Genomic DNA, 15,245 nt, shown 5'->3' with positions numbered 1-15,245 from the left:
AGGTATTTATAAATTTGGTCGCAAGTTTATAAACCCAAAAAGAGTGCCGAATAATGATATTTTGGACTTCATATCGCGGGTGCCTGATAATCAGATGTTGGTAAGTAGTACTACTATTAATTATACCACCCTAAGTAGTGGCGTATTTACATATTTTCAAGGTAGAGGCTGTGAAATTCTTGCCGCCCGATTCTCAAATCAAACAATTGTAAATTCTCTACAATTGTTTTAGTATTCAACAATTTCGTTTAAATTTGTGATGTCATATTTTCTTGTATTTTTCAGGCACACAACTTGTCTTAGAACGCATAAATAAATAAATAAATATAGCTGTCTCTCGATATTAAATATAGCTCCTCTTTACAGAAACAATGGCGCGAGCTGAAGGTTCCTGAAGCAGCAGAAGGTCCGTCAGACCCGGAAAAGAGACGATAGTACAAGAACGTGCAAACGTCTGCATTTATTTACGCTCATTCCCATCCTACTAACGTAGTGCCATAGAGGAGATGAACGTTTCATAGACTGCTAAATGGGTCATAGACAATATTTATGATATAATATCTGAATGCTGTGATATAAATTTCCTGTACCACTTATAAAATTACTAAGCAATAGTAATTATTATTAAGCTCAAAATTTTTATAGATATTACATGATGTATGAGGATATGGTAAAGTTTAATGATAATATGTTAATATAATTATTTATATGTGTAAAAATAGCATTTATGGTGCTGATTATTATCTGTTATTCGCATTTCGCGCCATTTTGCTTTGTCATCGCGAGCTGTCAATTCTATTGCTGACATTCAAAGAACACGTTCATTACTGACAGCTGTCATTTTGGAGAATCGAATAGGTTCTGGTGTCAATTTGTTTTGATTAGTTAATCTATAAAATTTTAAATTGCCAATAATTATTATTTATAAATGTATCTAGAGTGTAGACAAGTTTTGCTCAATTCCTTGTCATTGTTACTAAAACATTGTGATCGTAGTTTATTAAGTATTTTTAAGTATGTTTAATAAATACCTCAGACCTCCGCTGGTAACTTCGGGCGATATGGTTGAATAAATTAATTTAATAAAAATGCTTTAATATAATATTTTAATGGAAAATTCGTGTGTTTACATACATGAGCATATTTTTAATATCTTAATAAATTAGATATTAACATAAATTAATAATTAAATCGAAGAAAGATTACCACAGATTACACAGGGAACAAAACAAATAAAAAGTAATTTATATAAAGTGGTTTACAATCTTTGCAAAAATATTATATTATGTTGACGCTACGCTAAGGGATTGGACATTTTCTGTCGTTATATAACAAACCAAGTTGGGTCCTAGACAAATATGCTTAGCGACAGGCGTGACTCATCAACGTTAATAGAATTCGTGTAGAAGCGGTCACGTGACTGGACCCACCGCAAAGTATGTTCGTCTTAAGTAAACACATAATATTATGTTACCGTATAAATACAAATAATTAGCGGAGGTCGCAAATGGTATGCCTCAAATTGAGGTGCTGACAGATCTTGCCAGATATCTAGAATTATCCTCCTGCGGTTTCGGTATGTGTAACTCCTTCCAATCTTTCTGTAATTAAATGATTATTTTTGATTTTTTTGTTTAATATAATCACCCTATTATTCCAACTGGGTCGGTATAAATTAGTACCTATGGGGTAGCATACATATTCCATATGTTGGTATTACTAAAAAGGATAAATAAAAAAAATATCAAGGCAAAACGAAGTTCGCGCGGGCAGCTAAAATAATATTTAAATTTGGCTTTGATCCTAATCATTGGGATTGATTTGCTCTAGTTCAAACAATTTGTATAACTCAAAACTTAGCGATTAAAGAGTGGCGGAGAGTTTCTTGCCACTTCTGCTTGCTCGGTCTACGCCCTTGACTAGTGAACTGGTAGTAAATGTAAATTTAGAATCAATGTAACATCTTGTCTGCTGACGTTCATAAGTTTACTCGTTTACCTATATGAATAAAGTTAAGTTTGAGTTTGCTCTTATTTCATTTTTTTTTTAAAGACAATTCACAACAATTGACCTAGTCCCATGCTAAGCTGTTGAAGCTTGTGTTATGGGTACTAGGCAACGGATATACAAACATATTATAGATAGATAGACATAGAAATACATATTTAAACACCCAAGACCTAAGCACAACACCAAATGCTCATCACATCGATGTCGTCTCAGCCGGGAATCGAACCCGGGACCCATCGATTCGCAGTCAGGGGTACTAACCACTAGACCAATGAGTCGTCAAACCACTACCTACCACATAGCGATCACGACCGCTCAGTCAAGAGTGTACCGGTGAAGAAGAATAATATCGATGTACCACTGTACTGGAAACATAATATTACATACCAATATTGCGTCATCCGGTATTCTTGAGAAGAAATACAATAAATCGTTGTTTAAAACTCGATTCGGATATAAGTATTTCCTTGTGAATTTCATTATACCTGCAATTTATTAATACTTTAAACCATTATATTAGAATCGCCACGAGAGGCGACCCTTGACTCAAGTGCTCATCCAAGGCTGTTCCGCCATACATCGATCAGAAGTAATTTTCTTTTTTCTCCGAAATTGGTTTAGATAAAAACATAACGTTACCGTGTTATACATACAATATAATACACACAAACACAAAACTTGCAAAAAAAAAAAGTCACAACTCAGTTCTTCTATCAAGTCGGTTAATTTATTCAGTACTTAAGGGATCTTCTGTCTTAAGTTATTACGTAATTAGCTAACCTAACAACAACTTAAAGTGACCATATTATATTGTAAATCTTTTATATTTTAAATAAGTACATTGACTTGGCCATCGCATGGAAACACAAGTAGCACGTTAATATTACATTAGATTGTTTAGTGATTTACTTATACACTAAACACTATTTGTGTTCTAAATTTGTGTATTACATATATGTCTTTATTGTCTGCTTCTGCCGATCATCAACACTCTAAAGCAGAAGTGTCGAACAGTCAGTGAGTGATTGACAAAATTAAAAGTACTTAAATTAAAAGAAATTTTACTTGTTAATTCTGTAACTTGGTTCCAATTAAATTATGTTTAAAACTGCTTGCCTCTAATTTTATCCACATCGAAGTTAGTTATATATCGAGAAAAGGATGGTCGTGCCGCTGTTTTTCTCGACTTGGCGGTATAAAGTTAATAAAGCAGGTTATTTCGCTTACCAAAAGCCATCATGATGTGTCTGTATGGTATAAGATAAAGACCAAAAGTCGCTCCAATAAGTAGACATATCGCTACGTAGCTAATAAATGGTACCTTGAAGCTGACTAAGCTGAAAATATAAATTAGCTGTGCTGTTATAATTTTCGGAAACGTAATCCGATCGGAAAGGTACACACTACAATTTAAGAATTTGTCTAATATTAACGTCGAGGCTAAAACTTATTGGGGGCCTCATAGCCTAGCGGTCTTATTAAGTGACAGCTAGGTGAGGGGTACCGGGTTCGATTCCCGGTTCGAGGGCAAGTTTAAATTTAATTTAAATTTGTTCTCGGCCTTTGGGAGGGTTGTGCGGTACCGGGCGAGTGCTTAAACCGTACATGGAGGACACGGTCGAATTTCTAAAGACAAGCACGAATTATAAAAATCATATGCAAAAAAAAATATGCTATGTGCTCTGTAGCATGTGTGTGACAGTTGCTTATGATTTCTTTCAATTTGATTTTATTTGTAGACTAGAACATTCTGTCTGGGTTAAATTTAAGTTACTGCAGTTATTAATGATTTAATATATTAAGAATCTGGTACAGTAGCTTTTAAGAGTGAAACGAAACGTTACTGAAACTGTCACCCCCAACATGCTACAGCGCTTATACTATAGTAAATTGTACTGAGTTTTTTTTATTTATAACAGAGAAGTATTATATATTATATACTATAATATTATATACAAGTGTGTTCAATGACAAGTGTGCACAATATTTAAAGGAAAATTTTAGTACAATTATAAAAGAGAAAAGAAACAATGAAATAAAAATGAACTCTTGGGCCGTAGGTTCCAGTGCGCAGGCGCGCATACAGCAAGATGCAAGCATTTAAGGACCAAACTTTTTGAAATTGTTTAAATTTTCTATTTATCATTTTTTAATTACTACTATGAAGGATTACGAGCAGTGTTGGCTTAGTGGCTTCAGTGTGCGACTCTCATCCCTGAGGTCGTAGGTTCGATCCCCGGCTGTGCACTAATGGACTTTCTTTCTATGTGCGTATTTAACATTCGCTCGAACGGTGAAGGAAAACATCATGAGGAAACCGGCCTTAGACCAAAAGATGACGGCTGCCTATTTGATTGACAAATGATCATGAAACAGCTACAGTAATCTGAGGTCCAGACCTAAAAGTTGTAGCGTCACTGATTTATTATTTTATGTAGGAAAAGAAAATTGTAAATACTGTAAATATGTGTGTTGGAAATAAATATATAAATCATCTTAATAAAAATAAATCATAATAAACTAGAATAAGAAATTTTATAAAATTCTAATGCAAACTGCCTTGCGATTCTGTAACTCACACAGCGGTTTTCACAGCGGCGGTCGCGCTAAAATTAGTCGTAAAGCAGTCATTTTACGATTTGGCATTCTGATAAGGAGGGAGCTTGTAGTTTATTCGAAAAGTGAGTTACAGAATCGCAAGGCTGGTCGTTTGTTTCGCGTATGTGTACGTGCACGCAGGCAACCTGGGAGTAGTGCGTACGCCAGTGCGCTTTGTGACTTATTGGATTCCCTTTAGTTGGCTTTACTTTTTATGGTCATATTATTTTATAATCATATAACAAATTAATTGATATATGGTGGCTTCTTCTACCTCATACTAACGAAATTTGATATTGAAATCGGATAATGTATGCATTCTTACTTTTGAGCTCTTTCAGCGTAGGAAGCAATCATTTCAATTCCTTTTGTAACTGTTATAGTAACTTGCGGTATTTCATTGATTTTAACTCGACCTATCAGACCTTTGTCGCTCTCATCCTGAAAGATACAAGTTTTATCAATTCTGTATAGTAAAAAGCATACATATAAGTAATGAATTTATATTGGTTTTACTCAAATTTACGAAAATAACGAGTATACAGAAGAACCATAATACAGAATAAAAGAAAAAAAGAAATACGTATTATAAGTCGGTTATCGAAAGCTGGCGGGTTCACAGTACTCACACTAATGCAATTTCACATACAGTATGTTTCAAAATATGATTTTTTTGCCATGCTATACATTTTAGTCCACTCATACACGACGGACAGTCTATTCATGATGTATTTATGATTGTATTTCAGTTTGACATCACGTCTCGCGCTTATTCACAGACACTACACAAGCACAAAGTGTAAATGTGTTGAAGCCGCCAGCTTTAGTTAACATACCTATAGCTGTGCTTAGATTGATAATTCAGACGCAAAATGCGTAGAGAATAAGTTTGACTTTGATGTTTGTAAAATCCAGTGTATTCTCCTAATAGTGAAAATTCTATATCTGTTTGTAAGAAATAAACTCAAAAATGACTTGAACGATTTCGAATTTTATTTTATTTGAGAATATCTTGAGAGTTTGGACTTAAACAAAGTCATAAAGTTCGACTGTTTTAATGTTTTCTCATTTTTGACTTCCTTGTGTAATGAACTATTACTGTAATTTATTCTCATTATTTTTGCAAAACATTTTATTGAAACACACATGTCTTTTTCTACGAAAATTGTTTTGTGCACAATGTTAGTAATACTCGTTTACCTAATTTTACTTTCCTGAAGATGCAACAACAATAAATATAGTTTTAGTTTAGATTCTAATTCTACCAAATAATCATAAAAGTTAATGCGACTGTTTAAAAACAAGTAAAGAATTGTAATAATAGGTATTTCTGTTTTACCAACGTCATAATATTTCTACTAAAAGAGTGGCGCATTATTACCTACGTTCTAGAATCTAGACATTCCTCTTATGTGCCGTCGCAATATGCGGTTACTGTGTCGTCCGTAATGATGTTTAAGCAGTGAAACAATCGTAAAATGCTTTTGCTCTTCAGTCTAATAAGATATAACAATTTACACTAAATACATAACAAAAATGTTTAAATCGTCGAATAGGAAGAAAAAGCTTTATCAAAGAAAGCTATACAAAGCTCTGTTGTTACAATTATATATTCATATAGAGCTGGTGCGGCTTGTGAAGCGGCTAAAAAAGCTAAAGCATGCAAATACAGGGGTCTCGGCTCCGAATATGATTTTGTCCCATTCGGTGTCGAGGCCCTTGGTCCGTGGGGTTCTAACGCTTTTTAAGGAAATAGCAAAAAGGTTAGTCGACATCACAGGAGACCGAAGAGCTGGCAGCTACCTCGGACAAAGATTTAGGTATTCAAAGGGGGAACGCTGCCAGTATCTTGTGAACCTTTTGAGGTTAGTTATAGTTTTTTGTTATATTAATTTATGTTAGCTGTAGGATTACTTTATATATGTTGGTTACAAATTACATATTCGTATATAAAGTAATCCTACTATTTATGTATAATTTAATGTACTAAGTATCCTAGTAATTGCATTACCTTCTTTTATTTTGCTTAAAAAAATAGATTTTGCTTTTCGACTGTTCCCCGGGGCACGTGATATATGAAATAATGGTTATATGCATTACCTTTATATTATTATTCATGTCCAAGTCATCTTCGTTGAAAGATTCTCGTGTGACGAGTACGTTATCTAGAATAAATTTGATGTTATAATTTGTAACTAGTAACCTGGCATAGTACTTCAAAAACACATATTAAATGTAATATAAGGCAATTCGAATGAATGTTGAACTTTTAACTTTTAATTTAATTTTATTTATTATACACCGTTACACACGATTTACTCACACTTCTAACTTTAATATTATTATTAATATTTTTCTACTTGGTATTATAATTATTTATTTTATTTTATTAGAGGCGCAAACTAGCTGCTGTGGTCTCTGGCAGAATGACCAGCGCTGTGGAACTTTCTGCTCCTCAGCATAATGCTGAGCCAGGGCCAATTACAACCACAGTATACACACATTGCACACTGGAAGCGAACCGAATGGCAAAAGAAAATTTCTTAATTTTAATTTTTATTGTTTTTGATGTCTTATTTTATTTTAAGTTTTCTTTAAGTATTGTTATTTTGTGTGTTTATGTGTGTGTGTTTTCGTTTGTAATAAATGTTATGTCTATGTCTATGTCTATGTCTATGTCTATGTCTATGTCTATGTCTATGTCTATGTCTATGTCTATGTCTATGTCTATGTCTATGTCTATGTCTATGTCTATGTCTATGTCTATGTCTATGTCTATGTCTATGTCTATGTCTATGTCTATGTCTATGTCTATGTCTATGTCTATGTCTATGTCTATGTCTATGTCTATGTCTATGTCTATGTCTATGTCTATGTCTATGTCTATGTCTATGTCTATGTCTATGTCTATGTCTATGTCTATGTCTATGTCTATGTCTATGTCTATGTCTATGTCTATGTCTATGTCTATGTCTATGTCTATGTCTATGTCTATGTCTATTTCTATGTCTATGTTAGATTGTATTGTAAAATAACAAATCTCCAAATCGTTTATATTTTTTACTAGTCTGTGTGAAAAGAGAATCGGCGTGGCATTTATAGGGACTACTATTGTTACTTGCAACGCGTTACTTGATTTATTTACATTTTTTCTACCTAGTATCAAGATTACTTCTGCACCTCCTGTTAAGTGCTGTCAACAAAAACCATACTGCAGCGCCCTAAAACGATGGCAGACATTCCATACATACCAGCCCTGCGATTCTGTAACTCACTTCACGAACTCACACAGCGGTTTTCGCATTGGCGGTCTCTCTCAAATCAGTTGTGATTGTTCGTTCGCTGTGTGAGTTCGTGAAGTGAGTTACAGAATCGCAGGGCAGAAAGTAATGTATATAAAATATATACCATAATAATTATCTTTGGTCGACTAATTATTACATAGTTGATCCACTTATTTGGTCTAAATTAGCTTTTAACTTTTGAAGAACAACTATGTGCGACTGTTCGTATAATAAATGATTAAGACATATTTAATTTGAAAAATATGGGGTTTTAGTTAATAACTGGCCATGCGCCGTGCTCGTGAACTGGTGCTACTTGGGGTGACTCGTCGGGCTTGAATATGTGTCGCTTATTGTACTTAAATTATTTAATTAATTAAATTCTATATAATACCTTGGTGTCTATTCCAAATCCAATGCCAGAGGAATGGCATTAATAATGATAGCGGTATCATCCAGATTTGTATAAAATAGCAGAAGATAATCCATCCAATTAATACGAATAATGAAAATTCACGATCGTCCCACTCGAATAGTCGTCTGAGAATCAAATAGATTTACTTATTAGTACATATATACTAATTTTAAAACTAATAACGGCCAGTAGGCTGTAAATTTTCACTCAGGTTTTCTAAATCGTCGGAGTTACGCTCCGAGTATACGCCCGACGCAAGCACTTTACATGCAGCATTATTATTCACAAGCATAACATTATACAAAGAAACTGTATTATATGTATAGTAAAAATAATAATCTCTATTTAAACTTTTACTTTAATTAAAATATTGCATTTGCATCCGGTACAGTGGTTTTATTTCACCCAAATCGATCACTGGATATCACTTCCACCTTTGAATAAATTAAGCTAATATTCTAAGAGTCCATGGGCAATGGTATCACTTAACATCATGTGGGCCTCCTGCCCATTTGTTATTATAACTCCCAAAACCCGCACACAGATGGAGCAGCCACACTTCTTTTTCTATTTTATTGGACACTAGTCCAAGCAGTATTTTGGTCTACTAAGACAATTTCGCCTAAATTGGAATCCCCAAGGCAGGAGGAAGTTGCTGCTTTTTTTGCCTACGGAACGCCCAAAAAGAGCAGTAGTGGGTGCGTTTCCAGCTACAGACCAGGCATCATTGCTGAGTAGAAAGAAGCTGAATGACCTGATGTGAAGTTAAAAGAACTGCCCAGTAAAGCTGAGCAAGCTGGTTTTCTCTGGATGCCCTCTGCCCCTCATGGGCAAGCCAAGCCAAGTTATTGTTTCGCCGAGAATCGAATCTCTTATACGGATAGCGTCACTTACTTGTAATATTCGTTAATTTGTTGCAATGCCTGGAATACGTGAGAGACAAACACGACGTTGCTATACAATAGACCAATATCAAATTTCATCCCTTTCTTCACGTGTTGCTCTTCCTTGGCTTGGAATAGCTTTAGCGATGCCTTTACCTACAATTGTGTTTTATATTAAAACTAGCAGACTCCGCCAAGTTAAGGCTAAGTTTTTTGTTATATTACATAGTAGTAAACTATTTAAGGGAAACGCTAGGAGAGCACCAGTCATTAGGACCACCATGCTTTTTACACAGATGCCATTAAATTGTAGCTTATGTGAAACGTTGGTACTTTCAAACACAGCGCCATCTGTTAGAATTGTGAATATCAAATAATGAACAAATTATTTGCAATAAAATAATATTATTGCGGGTATAAATTAAGATGTATGCTATTCTATCTTTTAAGTTAGATCAAACTGCAGACGGTGTGCAAATTTAAGTGAAATCGGTTAAGTAGTTTGGGAGTCTATAGCGGACAAACAACGTGACGCGTAATTTATATATATTAACATATAACTACAAAAACACTCATCAAAAGTTTATTTCCTAACAATACCAAATTATGAATAGTTGGCACATGATAAACCAATTCACGGATATTTCATGTGAAAGAGGTGCCTCCAAAGAAGATCGTCGACCAGTCTAACCACTTACTGGCCCGAAGACCCGAGTGACGTCTTTATTTTCTTCACTGGTGGCCTGAAGGGCCTTAACACTCGAGCTGATCTAGTCCTATATCTTTCAGGCCGCTAGTTAAACGGAATTTAGTTAAAAGGCCAGGCTGTAAACTGAACGCCTTATTAAGCTTATTAAGTTGGCTGCGCCTTACGCGAACATAGTGTCAAAACATTAAGGCAATGAAGATTACCTTACTTTATTGACTATTGTAGAAAATTAATTAGCTATAATAAGCATTTATAGTTTGCATTTTTAATTTTTATGCTTGTTTGTATTTAACACTGTTTTTTGTATCTACTTGATTTCGCTGGTCGTGTCCACATGTTATAGGGACGGCACCGCTTTTGATATTTTTGTATGTATGTCAATTTATATCATGTGTTTGTCATAATTTTGTGGTCCAATTAAAAAAAAAAAAAAGCACGTCATCCCTGTATTATCTCCTTTCGGACAAGCACAAAAGCTTGGCCGTACAGCAGGCGGAAAATAATAAACGGCCAAATATAAGAGTCTTTCCTCCAACTTTGATTTTGTTACCTTTGGAGTAGTCACAAAAAACCGACATCCTGAAGTTAGCTATAGTCAACATTTTAATATTTTTGAAGTTATACTTCTTTTGGCGCGTTAGGGAAAAATGATGAGAGTAAATTTTTACGATGCACACCGTCACAAAAAACCGACACCCTGAAGTTAGCTATAGTCAACATTTTAATCTTTTTGAAGTTATACTTCTTTTGACGCGTTAGGGAAAAATGATGAAAGTAAATTTTTTCTATTGTTAGTGTAACGTAGAAAGATAGAAGTTTTGAAAAGATTTTTATCTTGTTACGCCAAAGAAGTAACTTCTATAGCGTGTACATAAGTACACACACAGAAGAAAAACACTTTTTTAACGGATTGAAGTTATGTATTATAAATTTACAATTATTTTACATAATTTTAAATTTAACCGACGTTTCGCGTGCTTTACAGCGTGCGTGGTCACGGTGACTGAAGACAAAAGGTGTTGTATGTCCAAAAGCATGATTATGTTGAGTTAAAAAAGTGTTTTTCTATGTCTAAAAGTTATGTCAATAAAAGACAATACTAAGTACACACACGTTTTTAAGCTATTGCATAGATTTTATCGCTGGCTTTGAGCGCGGCGACCGAATCAAGAAATTCCGTAACGAAAAAAACCTAACACAATGACGTAATATAGGTGCGGCAAATACGCGTTGGAGTAGTACTATATAGGCGTTTTAGTCTGAGTCTGGTCATTCATCATGGTCATGGATAATTTTTATCAACTTATGGTGTTATAATTATTTATTTATGCAGTATTTGTTTTTCTTTGATATTAATTCAAGTTTTTCTTTGATTTTATTTCAATTTACCACTCTTCCAGACTCAGACTAAAACGCCTATATAGTATGTCTCACTCTATGCAATAGCTTTACCGCGGCAGTCCCCGAGTGCCACACGTTTTTTTTTATTATTATTATTACTATGTAGGTTAAGAATATTGTAAAAACTGTATATTTGTATGTTGCAAATAAATTCCTAAATATCTTTTATACGTTAAATTGTAATTCATTTAGGGTCTGTTTCACAATGTATGGATAAAGTACCAAAAAGCTATGCAACACATAAATTATTTGGAAGATAAATTGTGCTATTTGACATTCATCGGACTCATAACTTATGATGGATTTTATGTGACGAATAGCGCTATCTGACAGTTGTGAAACGCAACAATTGTGTTTATCCTACTAGACCAATGCCGATAATTTTTGAAACCTAAAAAAATAATAGTAGGATGAAACCTATTGGAAAAGAAGGAGAATATTATAAAAATTAAAGGAAAAATAATTTACGGGCGATCTGAGGTCGGGAAGGGGTAGGGGGGGGAGTTTTAAGGGTAAAAAACGTTTTATCTCGATTTCCGGCAAAACTAAAAGTCCTATCGAAGAAAGTTAAATGGCAAAGTGAAAGATCTAAAACTTTTGAATTCACACATTTTTCACATAACCTCAAAATTTATGTGAAAAATTCAAAAAACCAAGTTTTTGGTTTTTAATTTTTATCTTTTACAAATTTCTTTTTTTTTTAACGAAATTTGGTGAAAACTTACCTTTCTATGTCCCAAATACGCTGTAATTTATTTGATTAAAAATATTTATTTTTTCACCTTATTTTGAATGAATATCGAAAAAACACCCTAATTTTCAATCGAAAATTCTCCTCCTTTTCCAATAGGTTTCATCCTACTATTATTTTTTTCACTTTTTATTTATTTTGAAGGCTATCTGCACTGGTCTATACCAATAAATAGCTAATTTGGAACTTATGTAGAACTTATCCGTACATTGTGAAACAGACCCTTAAAGTCATGTTGTGAATTTATACTGTTCTGACTGAATGAAACGAAAAAAATTTCAAATTTATTTAGTCTTATAGACAAACAAAACCTAGTTCCAGTATCGAAGGTTACTTACTGGATGATACTTCAACGACATCTGTAGCAGCACTCGGGGGTGGTCTCCCCTCGCACTATTCCTCTTATTCCTGTCCTTTAAAGCATACCAGCGCTTTTCATTGTTCGCTACCCTCAACAATGGAATCGACACTTTTCCTATAGACTCGTTGAGAAGCGTATTAGCGATCGAGCTTTCATACACTTTGAGATCTAGCGTGGATGATACATCGCTTATATTGCTGAAATATAAAAAAAATAGTTTTCTCTAAAGAGTTTTTTGGTTATGAATCCTCTGATTACAACCTTTTTAGTTCTGGGTCTCAGATTTATATAACTATTTCATGATCATTCGCCAATCTAATAGGCAAATAGGTGATCAGTCTATGCCTGACACACGTCGACCTTTTTTGGGTCTAAGGCAAGCCGGTTTCCTCACAATGTTTTCCTTCACCGTTCGAGCGAATGTTAAATGTGCACATAGAAATAAATTACATTGATGCATAGCCGGGGATCGAACCTACGAGCACAGGGATGAGAGTCGCACGCTAAAGCCACTAGGCAAACTCTAATTATAACTTGTATATGTTTTCTTTCATCATTTAATTTTTTCTAAAAAGAATTCTCACGGCAGTTACCCGCCAGTTGCCTATTTTTATTGTACTGTATTTCTGTATACTTGCAACGAAGTTCTAAAAAATAAATCTAATATATAAAATTCTCGTGTTACGGTGTTTGTGGTTAAACTCCTCCGAAACGGCTCGACCGATTCTCATGAAATTTTTTGTGCTTATCCGGTATCTATGAGAATCGGCCAACATTTATTTTTCATCCCCCTAAATGTTAGGGGTAGTCCACTCCTTAATTTATTTTTTTATTTTTTAGACAAAATTTTTAATTTTAATTTTTTTATGATACAACATTAAAAAATACATACAACTCCTAATTTTCACCCCTCTACGATCAACCTCTATTTTTTTATTATAAATGATATACATGGCAAAACGACGTTTGCTGGGTCAGCTAGTCTACTATATAAAATTCTCGTGTCGCGGTGTTTGTGTTTAAACTCCTCCGAAACGGCTCGACCGATTCCCATGAAATTTTGTGTGCATATTGGGTATGTCTGAGAATCGGACAACATCATTTTTCATCCCCCTTAATGTTAAGGGTAGTCCAGCCCTAATTTTTTTTTAAATTATAGATAAAAAAATTATTCTTTATTTTTTTATGATACAGCATTGAAAAAATACATACAACCCCTAACCCCTCTACGATCATCCCCTATTTATTTATTATAAATGATATACATGGCAAAACGACGTTTGCCGGATCAGCTAGTAATTATATAAATATTTTGATTTTGTTCGATACAAATTAGTCAACTGAACCTACCACAAAACTCGTTGACAACATGATACGTCATACTATGTTCCTTTTACCACTCACAATCGACTCGACATTGACGACTCATTGGTCTAGTGGTTAGTACCCCGACTGCGAATCCATGGGTCCCGGGTTCGATCCCCGGCTGAGGCAAACATCGATGTGATGAGCATTTGGTGTTGTTCTTAGATCTTGGGTGTTTAAATATGTATTTATATGTATATCTATCTATAATATGTATGTATATCCGTTGCCTAGTACCCATAACACAAGCTTCACCAGCTTAGCATGGGACTAGGTCAATTGGTGTGAATTGTCTTAAAAAAAAAAAAAAAATCGCCATCCAGCGTTGAACACTTACAATAAATAGCAGCGGTTCCAGAGGATCTCTGAAGTGGTACCAGCTCGATGCGTTTGCACTTTTTGATTGTCCACTTGCAGAGTGCAGTACGCACGTGGCTTCGAACCTAGGCCTCTTGCCCCAATCACCTTCACGTGGAGCACTCCAACATCATTCAAATTCGTATCCAAGTTGGAAATAGACTGGAATTTTAATCGACTTTATAAACGGAGGCTATAACTGTGATATAGTGTATGTTTATCGCCCGAACCCAATAATCAATCCACAATCTCAGATTGAAAACAATCTGAGCACAGACCGTTACAGTCGATTGATCTCCTATCTGAATCCCAATAACCAAACCCTACGAAGACATCCAGTTTTGGCGACGGATAAAATGCTCTTTGTCGTTCCATTTTACCGAGTTTTCACTCATATTTTGTAATCTATAATTTAATAAAATTAAAATATACATGTTTAAAACATAACAAACAGTTTTTTTAATTATTTAAAAACTGGTGTAAGTTAAAATCTGTTAAAATAATTAACTGTTGAAATCGAGCTTTCGTCCACTGTCATACAAAGGTTATCCACCAGACACCGATACGACCTCCCATGGATAGCTTGTATCGACAGATGGCTATTACAATCCGTCGATTGGTTATTACTTATTAGCACACTTGTTACAACATTTGGATTAAGGTTACTATTTTAGATGGTGGATTATGGATTGTGATAGGTTATTGGGATCGAGCGTATATGTATCCACAATTCTTTCAGACACCAACTCATATCAAAATAATCGTTTAGCAATCAGGTATTCTATTAATACAACAGTCTAAAATCAGTTCTGCCCTGCGATTCTGTAACTCACTTCACGAACTCACACAGCGGTTTTCGCATCGGCGGTCGCTCTCAAATCAGTCGTGAAGCAGTCATATTATGATTTGGCATTCTGAAAAGGTGAAAAAATCATAATGGTGGCTGTACACACTCGGCGAGAGCCTCTCGCCGACAGTCTCGACCGAGAGGACCGAGAGAAGAGCGCAGCCTGTACACACTCGTTACGTTATTTGTATTTAAAACACCGTTAATAATGGACGTGGAAACCGCTGCTGCTGTTTGTCTTTGTGCAATAAGTTATTATAATT

General features: G+C 34.6%; 2 protein-coding genes across 5 annotated transcripts in view; one reads left to right on the top strand and one right to left on the bottom strand.

The window, feature by feature from the left end:
- Positions 1-1,625, top strand: part of LOC125061848 (multiple C2 and transmembrane domain-containing protein-like) — a 100,992-nt gene extending 99,367 nt beyond the window's left edge. For all 3 annotated transcript variants that reach the window (XM_047667479.1, XM_047667478.1, XM_047667480.1), the window contains exons 13-14: positions 3-100; positions 367-1,625. In XM_047667479.1, the coding sequence (XP_047523435.1) occupies positions 3-100; positions 367-435 (167 nt within the window). In that variant the 3' untranslated portion in view covers positions 436-1,625. The remainder of the gene's footprint in view (positions 1-2; positions 101-366) is intronic.
- LOC125061849 (multiple C2 and transmembrane domain-containing protein-like) overlaps positions 866-15,245 on the bottom strand; it is a 27,801-nt gene continuing 13,421 nt past the window's right edge. For both annotated transcript variants that reach the window (XM_047667481.1, XM_047667482.1), the window contains 9 exons: positions 14,116-14,297; positions 12,391-12,610; positions 9,202-9,347; positions 8,287-8,432; positions 6,709-6,773; positions 4,934-5,049; positions 3,238-3,347; positions 2,398-2,495; positions 866-1,601 (listed from right to left, as the gene is read on the bottom strand). In XM_047667481.1, coding sequence (XP_047523437.1) covers positions 1,518-1,601; positions 2,398-2,495; positions 3,238-3,347; positions 4,934-5,049; positions 6,709-6,773; positions 8,287-8,432; positions 9,202-9,347; positions 12,391-12,610; positions 14,116-14,297 — 1,167 coding nt within the window. In that variant the 3' untranslated portion in view covers positions 866-1,517. The remainder of the gene's footprint in view (positions 1,602-2,397; positions 2,496-3,237; positions 3,348-4,933; positions 5,050-6,708; positions 6,774-8,286; positions 8,433-9,201; positions 9,348-12,390; positions 12,611-14,115; positions 14,298-15,245) is intronic.

The sequence above is a fragment of the Pieris napi genome, chromosome 24 (assembly GCF_905475465.1).
Source record: "Pieris napi chromosome 24, ilPieNapi1.2, whole genome shotgun sequence".
NCBI classification, from domain to species: Eukaryota; Metazoa; Arthropoda; class Insecta; order Lepidoptera; family Pieridae; genus Pieris; species Pieris napi.
The sequence above is the reverse complement of the archived record's forward strand: the minus strand, read 5'-3'. Positions and strand labels throughout refer to the sequence as shown.